General features: G+C 39.5%; 1 protein-coding gene across 1 annotated transcript in view; it reads right to left on the bottom strand.

Annotated features, from left to right (window-relative positions):
- Stxbp5l (syntaxin binding protein 5 like) overlaps positions 1 to 10,217 on the bottom strand; it is a 171,706-nt gene that overhangs the window by 161,095 nt on the left and 394 nt on the right. Inside the window, exon 2 of the mRNA XM_032899379.1 lies at positions 8,200 to 8,274. Coding sequence (XP_032755270.1) covers positions 8,200 to 8,274 — 75 coding nt within the window. The remainder of the gene's footprint in view (positions 1 to 8,199; positions 8,275 to 10,217) is intronic.

The following is a 10,217-nucleotide window of genomic DNA, read 5'->3' as shown; positions in this document are numbered from 1 at the left end:
CTCCGATGGTGTCATGAAGTCTTGGTTTCTGTTGCTTGGGTTCCTGCGCTTGCCTCTTGCCATCAGATTATCTCTAGTGTTGCTTTGTTCTGCTATTTCTGACAGTGGCTAGACTGTCCTATAAGCCTGTGTGTCAGGAGTGCTGTAGACCTGTTTTCCTCTTTTCTTTCAGCCAGTTATGGGGACAGAGTGTTCTGCTTTCGGGCGTGTAGTTTTTCCTCTCTTCAGGTCTTCAGATGTTCCTGTGGGCCTGTGTCTTGGGTTCACCAGGCAGGTCACTTGCAGCAGAAAAGTTGGTCTTACCTGTGGTCCCGAGGCTAAGTTCGCTCGCGGGGTGCTGCCCATGAGCTCTCTGCGGCGGCAGCAACCAGGAAGATCTGTGCCACCGTTTCTGGGAGCTTCAGTGCACCAGGGTTCCAGATGGTGTTTGGTGTTTTCCTCTGGCGTCCGAGATGTGTGTGCAGAGTGCAGTCTCTCTGTACCCCATTTTTAATAGGGTTATTTGGCTCTCTGGAGTCTAACTTCTTGAGTTCTTTGTATATTTTGGATATTAGCCCTCTATCAGATGTAGAATTGTTAAAGATTTTTTTCTCAATCTGTTGGTTACCATTGTCCTAATGACAGTGTCCTTTGCCTTATAGAAGATTTGCAGTTTTATCAGGTCCCATGTATTGATTCTTGATCTTAAAGCATAAGCCATTGGTGTTTTGTTCAGGAAATTTTCCTCAGTGGCTATGTGATCAAGACTCTTCCCCACTTTTTCTTCTATTATTTTGAATGTATCTGGTTTGATATGGAGGTCCTTGATCCACTTGGACTTAAGCTTTGTACAGGGTGATAAGAATGGGTCGATTTGCATTCTTCTACATGTTGACCTCTAGTTGAACCAGCACCATTTGTTGAAAATGCTTTTTTTTTCCATTGTGTGGTTTTAGCTTCTTTATCAAAGATCAAGTGACTATAGGTGTATGGGTTCTAGATCCTCAATTTTATTTCATTATTCTACCTGCCTGTCTTTGTAACAATACCATTCAGGTTTTATCAATATTGTTCTGTAGTACAGCTTGATGCATATGTGGGCTTTCTGGTGTTTTTGTTGTTTTAGAAGACAAGCCTTAGTCCACGGTGATCTAATAGGATGCATGGGATTATTTCAATCTTCTTATGTTCCTTGAGTTGAAAAGTTTTTCCAGCTTTTTACTCTGAGTTAGTGTCTGTCTTTGTCATTGAGATGCATTTCCTGTATGCAGTAAAATGCTGGGTCCTGTTTATGTATCCAGTCTCTTAGTCTATGACTTTTTATTGGGAAGTTGAGTCCATTGATGTTAAGAAATATGAAGGACCATGATTGTCACTTCCTGTTATTTTTTGTGTTAGAGGTATAATTGTGTTTTTGTGGCTAGCTTCTTTGGGGTTTGTTGAGAGATTACTTTCTTGATTTTTCTTGGGTGTAGTTTCCCTTCTTGTGTTGGAGTTTCCTCCCATTATCGTTTGTAGAGCTGAATTTGTGTAAAGATATTGTGTAAATTCGGTTTTGTCATTGAATATCTTGGTTTCTTCATCTATGGTAATTGAGAGTTTTGCTGGGTATAGTAGCCTAGGTTGGCATTTATGTTCTCTTGGGGTCTGTATGACATCTGCCAGGATCTTCTCCAGTGAGAAGTCTGGTATAATTCTGATAGGTCTGCCTTTTTGCTTGATCTTTTTCCCTTACTGCTTTTAATATTCTGTTTTGTGCATTTGGTGTTTTGACTGTTATGTGATAGGAGGGATTTCTTTTCTGATCTAGCTATTTAGGGTTCTGTATGCTTCCTGTATGTTTATGGGCATCTCTTTCTTTAGGTTAGGGAAGTTTTCTTCTATAATTTTGTTGAAGATATTTACTGGCCCTTTAAATTGGGAATCTTTGCTTTCTTCTAAACCTATTATCCTTAGGTTTGATCTTCTCATTGTATCCTAGATTTCCTAGATGTTTGGTGTTGGGAGCATTATGCATTTTACATTATCTTTGATGGTTGTGTCAATGTTTCCTATGGTATCTTCTGCCCCTGAGGTTCTCTCTTCTGTTTCCTGTATTCTGTTGGTGATGCTTGTGTTTATGATTCCTGATCTCTTTCTTAGGTTTTCTATCTCCAGGGTTGTCTCCCTTTGTGATTTCTTTGTTATTTTTTCCATTTTTAGATCCTGGGTGGTTTCGTTCAATTTCTTCACCTGTTTGGTCATGTTTTGCTGCATTTCTTTAAGGGATTTCTGTGTTTCTTCTTTAATGGCTTCTACCTCTTTATCTGTGTTGTCCTGTATTTCTTTACGGGGATTATTTATGTACTTCTTGAAGTCCTCTATCGGCATCATGAGATGTGATTTTAAAGCAGAATCTTACTTTGTGTGTTAGCATATCCAGGACTTGCTGTGGTGGGAGAACTGGGCTCTGATGATGCCAAATAGCAGTGGTTTCTGTTGCTTATGTTCTTAGGCTTGCCTCTCACCATCTGGTTATCTCTGGTGTTAGCTGGTCTTGCTGTCTCTGACTATACCTTCTCCCTCCTGTGAGCCTGTGATATTACATATGTCAGCACTCCTGGAAGACCGGTTCTTTCCATGTGGGATTTTGGTACAGAGAGCTATGGCACACAGTTAGCTCAGGCTCAGATGGAAACCAGAAGGATCCTGTTCCCAGCTGCTCCAAAATTCCTGTGTTTTATGGGCTTCTGGTGGGTCCCACTTGGACTAGTAGTGGAGCAATAGTTGTGGTCTTGCCTGTGATCTTAGGTGTGTCAGCACTCCTGGGAAACCAGCTCTATCTGGGTGGGATTTGAGTACAGAAAGCGATGGCACAGGGTTAATTCCAGGGCATAGATGGAAACTGGAAGTTTGGAGTCCTCTTTTAACACTCCAATTGATGGTTGACATTTTAATGTTAACTGTTTTTTACAAAATTCTGGTCTTCACTTCCATACATTTCCCTGGAGATTATATAATTGCATTCTTCTTTATGCATGACCCTGGTCTTTGTGTAATTTTTTCCTAGCTTCTGACATTACATCGGTAGCTGCCATTTCTGCTTATCAGATCTAATGTGTATTATATATCCAGTAGATAATGTCCAGAAAATCAAGAATTCCTGAGAAGCCTCATCCTATCTCTTTGTATCAGCCACAAATACTTGGAGCTACCCTCTTTCTAGAAACCAGCTGGTCAAACACAAGGAGAATCAGGAAGGCAGCTTTCATATTCCTTGTTCTCTATTGCACTTGCCCAGTCTCATTCCTAGCCCTGTTGCAGACCATGCATTGGTGACTGACTCCCCTCTCTGCTTCCACTCCTTGGGGACTCCACAGATCCTCACTGGATCCATCTTTCCCACCTGACGCCATCCCCTGGTTGTCAATCTTCAGTACCAAGGGGCACTCTCTTCCTGGGAACCAGCTGGCCATGCTGGCCTGAGAATCAGGTAGGTGGTCTTTGTTTTCTTGGTTCTCCATTACAAATTCCCTACTTTCATCTACAGCCCTGATACAGCGCACCTGCAGGGCATGTCTTCCCTCTGCTGACTCCACTCCTTAGGGAGTCTGCAGATTCTCATTGACAGACCAATCTTTCCTTTTCGTAGTGGTTTTCCTCTACCTATGAGTCATAACCACTTATAGTCACATATCAGATAACCTGCATATCATGTTTGCATTACAATTCAGAAAGTAACAAATAACAGTTCTGAAGTAGCAACAAAATAATTTTATGGTTGGGGAGGTCACCAGATGAACGTCACAGATTTAGGAATGTTGAGAACCACTGCTATAGACCTTCTTTCACTTGATTCTAACACACTAACATACCCCCATTCCTTTCTGTCAGTAATATCTAGAAACACATCCTACCTGGGACTCGCAGTATCCACATCTGGCAAAGACTCAGGAACATTCCCTACTAGGCAACCAATACCCCCCATACTCTGCTAGATCCAGAATAGAACACCTAGCCAAAAAGACAAGACTATATAGCAACAACTAGAATTATAATAACCCCAGATACAATAAAACTCAAAGCATTTCCAGTAAACTCAGGAAAACTATAAGGCTGTCTAACTTCCTCCATACTTACTATAGTACTTGAAGTCTTGGTCTGAACAATAGGACAACAGAAGGAGATCAATCAGTACAGACTGAGAAGGAAGGTGTGAAAGTATTGTATTTGCAGATGACATCATTATATCCATAAATAACCCTAAAACCTCCACCAGGAAACTCCTAAAAGCTGACAAACACTTTTCAGCAAAGTAGCAGAATATAAAATATTCAAAACTCAGTAGCCCTCCTATATACCACTGACAAGTGGTCTGAGAAAGAAAGCAGAGAAATAGTACCTTTCCTAATAACCGACCCAAATAAAATATCTTGGGGTACCTCTAACTAGGCAGGTGAAATACTTATATAATAAAAACTTGAATAACTTTTTAAAGGCATCAAGGAAGATATCAGAAAATGGAAAGATATCTCATGCTCATGGATTGGCAGGAATAATACAGTGAAAACAGCAATCCTATCAAAAGCAATCTACAGATTCAATGCAATCTTCATCAAAATTCCAATGTGATTCTTCACACTACTTAAAAGGTCGATTTCCAACAACTAGATCCATACTTATCACCATGTACAAAACAAAACTTGAAGTGGATAAAAAAAAAACTTCAATATAAGGCCAGATACATTGAATCTGATAAAAGAGAAAGTAGGGAATAGACTTGAACTCATTAGTACAGAAAAGCCTTTCTGAAAAGAAATTTGTTATCACAAGCACTAAGAACAACAATTAATAAAAGTGACCTCATGAAACTGAAATGCTGAAATGATGGCAAAGGACACCATCATTTAGACAAAGCAGCAGGATACAGATTGGGAAATGATTTTTTTACTGACTATGTATCCCATAAAGGGCTATATAAAATATATAAAGAACTTTAAATAACTGGACAACAAGAAAACAACCCAACTTACAGACCAGGAATCTGGGAATAGATCTACCTCAATATACCATTTTGGGACATATACACAAAGGATTCTTCATTTTACAATAGAGACACTTTGCACAATCATGTTCATAGTTACTCTATACATAATAGACAGAAATTGGAAATAACCTATATGTCATCAATGAATCAATGAATAGAAAAAATGTAGTACATTTATACAATGAAATATTACTCAGCCATTTAAAAATGAAATCATGAAATTCATAGGTAAATGAATGGAGCTAGAAAAAATACCAAGTGAGGAAATCCAGAATCAAAAGGACAAATGTGGTATGTATTTGCTTATATGTGAACGCTAGTTGCTAAGCTTGGATTAAGCAGGCTCTACTCCATAGAACCACAGAGGTTAGTTACAGAGTAAGTGGCTAGGAGGGAAGGGAAGGATCTCCCTAGGAAAGTGAAATAGGGTATGGGGTAGATAATTATGAATGGATGAGGATGGCAGAGGAAGAGAAGCCAACAGGCAACCAAAGAGGAAATATTGATAGGGGAAACTATGGCCATTTTAGGGGTCATGGAAACCTAATACAGTAGAAACTTTTAAATATATATACATGTATAAGAAAGATATAAATTGGAATCTTCAAATAATAGAAGACAAAGCTCCAAGTAGACTTCTCTACAGCGAATGAAACATCCAGTGCTGGGGAGAGAGTTACATATAATTGAGTTAATGGACAAAGAGACCCCGTAGAAATCCCTAAACAACCCAGGATATTTCTAAGGCTAGTGGTTTCTCTAACAAACTCAAGACAGTGCCTATACAATTCACTGAACACAGAGAAATTTAGCAGTACCTAGATCCCTCACTCCTGCAGACTAGTGTTCACAGTACTGAAAGGTAACCTAAATGCTAGAGGAGAAAGGAAAACACCAATTCAGCTATAAACCCTGTAATCTACAATGGTGACTTTTTATCCAAGATATGCTAGTGCAATGGTGGCAGAAAAGTTATGGGAATAACCAACTACTATCTCTTTAGAATTAAGAATCACTCCATGAGATGGAACTATGCCTAACATGGCTCAGGTGACCAATTACCTGACATTAGATAGGTCATGGATCTAAGGGAAAACAAAATACTAGTGTTCTTCTAGTGGAACATAGTAATAAATGACTTTTAATGACATTCTGCTATATTCATAGTTCAGTATTCTTCTCAGCCCTCATCAGAGAAACTTCCTCCTTCAGTAGAGGGACATATAGAGGATCATAACTGGAAAGAATACAAAATGTAAAAGACCTTGGAACACTTAGTCCTAAATAGGATTTATCGCCAAATCCTTCCCCTCAGGGCTCAGGGAACTCTGTGGAAGATGAGGGAGAGAGATTGTAAACACAGTGGGTATGTGAACCATAAAACTAACAAGGCCTTCTAGACACAACAGGACTGGCGAACTCAAATTATGGCCATATTCACAGGGTTTACACATGCTTAAGCGGTATGGGTGTCTCAATGTTGAGAATGGAAATTGTTACAAGTCCCCATCCCTAATCCAGAAGCTGTCTGGAACTGAAAACTGCACACAAAGGAAAATTAATTTCTCCAACAGAACCTCACTTGGTATATAAACCAGATCCATCCTCAGCAACGGCAGCCAACACAAAATGAACACTTCTGTGTTTCGCCTCATAATGCTTTGCTTGGGCTTTTTAACCTTACATATTTTTTACTTATATATTATGGTTTCCAATTTTGTTTTTATGAGGTTTCCACGTGTATGAATGTGTGTATATCAGGTTCTGCATGTGTTTCTTGTGCTTTCTCTTTGACTCTTTTTTTTTCTGTTTGCACTATTCTGATCTGTTTGTTTTTATTTTATACTATGGTGTTTTATTAGTTAGATGCCTGTTTGTATTATAATGAGAGGAAGGAAAAAAGTATGGATTTGAGTGGAATGGGAGAGGAGGGAGATCTTAGGGAAACTGGCAGAGGGAAAACAGAAATCAGAAGTATTATATAGAGAATCTATCTTAAGTTAAAAAAAGAATTTCTGAGAAATATATTTTTAAAAAAAACCAGAAAAACTCCTGAGGAAATACTGGCGCTTACGTCTGTCCATTCTTTTGCTCTCATGTGCTTATGGATTTTGATACGCACTAAAGCTGCATAGGTTGTACTCTAATCACACTCAGCAATAGCAACGCAGCTTGACTTAAACTAGTGCTTTTTACTTTTTCCAATGATCTCCCATTACCAAACTTGATCTAAGATGGTTTTTGAAGAATCCACACAATGGAATTCAAGAAGGATATATCCTTGTCTACTACAACTATATAACTGAATCATTGAAGTCTAATTATACTAATTTCTGCAGCAAGTTCAAAGACAGGAGATTGTCACTGATAATAGTCCTGGCGGGTGAAGATACTTCCAGGAACTTTCACTGTCTTTCGTACTACAGCTCTAATTATGATGTCAGGAAACCAAAGAGAGTATTAATCCAAGTCACTGAGTACATCTGTCCACATTATACTTAAATAAAAATGGTATATTTTATGCTGATGGGTCGTGTACTTTCAACTTGCTCTTGGGCTAGTAGTTCATTTATCTTCTGGTTTCTGGTTCATACAACTTACCACTATGAGAGGACCAGAATATTGATTTTGGATTTGTCAATATTAAAGCCTTCTCTGACCTTTTAGATAATTATCCTGAAAAAAAATACTTCTACAAATAATCAGTAGTGTCCCTATATGTATTTATATTCCATATGTATTCAGAGAGCATTTCAGAATCTTTCTTCAAGGACAACAGGATCCCTTTATGATAGCTATATGCAGGATTTGAGAATTGACTCACATTTGAAAAGTTGATAAGATGTAATTTTCCACATCAGTGATAAATATTAAGAGAAAACTACTCTTTACCTTCTTTATGATTATGGAAATCAACAACATCCCAATCAAATGCCCCACCTAATTTTGTTCCTAGAAAAGTCATGCAATATTAGGTAATACCATGGATTCATACATTGCCACTCTAGCCTAGCTGCCTGTTACAGTAATTTATGCCTGTGCTGCCAGATGGTTAAATATTGCCACCTGGCCTCTACCAATCTAGATATTTAATCCTCGTAGATATTGTGGAGGCAGACTCTTTGCTATCATTTCCTACTGTCAATAAAGGCCTAAAAAAAGACAGCCAGTGCCTAGTTTTATAAATATGTTACCTGTTTTTCCAGAGTATTCCTTCCTAAGCAGAAAGAGTATCCTTGGAAGCCTTCTAGTGATCTCTGCGGAGAGGGCTTAGTTGGACAAACAATATACTCATGTTAATATTCTCAACTCCTGTTTCTTCCTCTCTTCCTTAATGCTGTACTAGGAGGTGTGGTTAGTATCTCTAGTTACCATATGTCTCTGTTGAGTCAAGGCTTCAGATTACTATTCCTGCAAACTACTTGGGCATGTGTACTCACCAAATTATGGCCCAAGATATGTCCTATGTAAATGAACTGATTTCTATAGAGCCTCCAAGTTTAAACCCGTAAAAACCATTTCTAAATTTGTTGTTTGTGATGGACATCATTAAGGCCTTCAGTTTCTTTGTAAATATTCTACTTATTTTGTATATACTCAGTTTTCTTATAGAGAAAGATTTAAACATTGATGTTAGATTGTAGTGATATCTGAGATCTTATTCTGGTTTTAGACCTGAGTTAATGACTCTGAGTATCCTTGTGAATAATACGAATGTCAGTCTCCTAAAGAAGAAAAACTGTTTTCTAACTGCGTAAGTGACATCTGCTGGTCAGTGAGTTCAGGAAGTGGAGGCTTGTACAAAGAGTTACAGTTTTCTCTGGTTTATCTATACAAATTTCCCTACCCTAGGTGTGATGATTGAAAATCATGCTTTAAAAAAAATCACATATTCATCCAAAACTTTAATATGTAGCCTTATTTTTGAAATAAAGTCTTTTAATGTACAATTACTTAAGAAGATGAAATTATCTGGACTTAGAGTGGACCCCACTGGTAACCTGACAAAAGGACAACAAAGAGGCAGAAAAAATAGTCATAAGAAGGTAGTTGCCGAAGCTAGAGTTACGCTTCCTCAAATCTATCTAAGCTATGAGAGGCAAGGAAGGAATCCTCTAGGGCTTTTAGAGGGAACCTGGTCCAACCAGTACATTGATTTTAGACCTCTGGCTTTCAGAACTATGAAAAACTAAAGATTTGTTATTGAAAGTCATTCAGTATGTGGTCATTTGTAATGGTATCCCTTAAAAACTAATTTATAAGAACCTGGGATAATGTTCTTTCCTAATAGTGACACTGGCTGATCAAAGTGATAATTGGTTTCCTTATGAACACTTCTTGAGCCAGATTTTCACAGTTTTTCTCAAGATGAAAGCAACAAAATTCCCTGCTGGGGATCCATCCTGTGTGCAGTCACCAAACACAGACAGTATTGCTGATGCCAAGTGCATGCTGACAGGAGCCTGATATGGGTGTCTCCTGAGAGGCTCTGCCAGAGCCTTACTGATACAGATGAAAATGCCTGCAGACAACCATTGTACTGAGCATGGGGACCCCAATGGAGGAGTTAGAAAAAGGACCAAAAAAGCTGAAGGGGTTTGCAACCCCATAGGAAGAACAACAATATCAACCAATCAGAGCTCCCAGGGACTAAACCACCAACCAATGGGTACACATGGAGGGACCCATGGCTCCAGTCACATATGTAGCAGAGGATAGCATTGTCCAGCATCAAGAGGAGGAAAAGCCCTTAGTCCCAATGGCTTGGTCACCAATGTAGAGTAATGCTAGGGTGGTGTGGGTGGGTGGTAGTGGGAGCATCCACATGGAAGCAGGGGGAAGGGGAGGGATATGAGAGAGGAGAGAAAGGGGATAACATTTGAAATATAAATACATGAGATATTCAAGAAAAATAAAATTTAAAAAAGAAAAAGAAGCAGAGTCCCGGACCAGCGGAGGATCCCTGCCTTCAGCAGCTCTCTGCTCCCAGGCCCCCTGGAGGGGAGTTCTCGCCGCCTGGTCGGGCGGGCACTCCTGAGGCAGCAGAGCGGAGGAGACCACCAACGCTGCCCACCCCTGCCCACATCCCTGGCCCAGGAGGATACTGTATTCGGCCTCTGGGTACCCGTAGGGGAGGGCCCAGGAGCAGCAGATCCACTGCGTCTGAGACACCGCACCTGAAGGGACCGACCGCAAACAGTTCTCTGCACAC

Source organism: Rattus rattus, chromosome 4 (genome assembly GCF_011064425.1).
Source record: "Rattus rattus isolate New Zealand chromosome 4, Rrattus_CSIRO_v1, whole genome shotgun sequence".
Classification (NCBI taxonomy): Eukaryota; Metazoa; Chordata; class Mammalia; order Rodentia; family Muridae; genus Rattus; species Rattus rattus.
The sequence above is the reverse complement of the archived record's forward strand: the minus strand, read 5'-3'. Positions and strand labels throughout refer to the sequence as shown.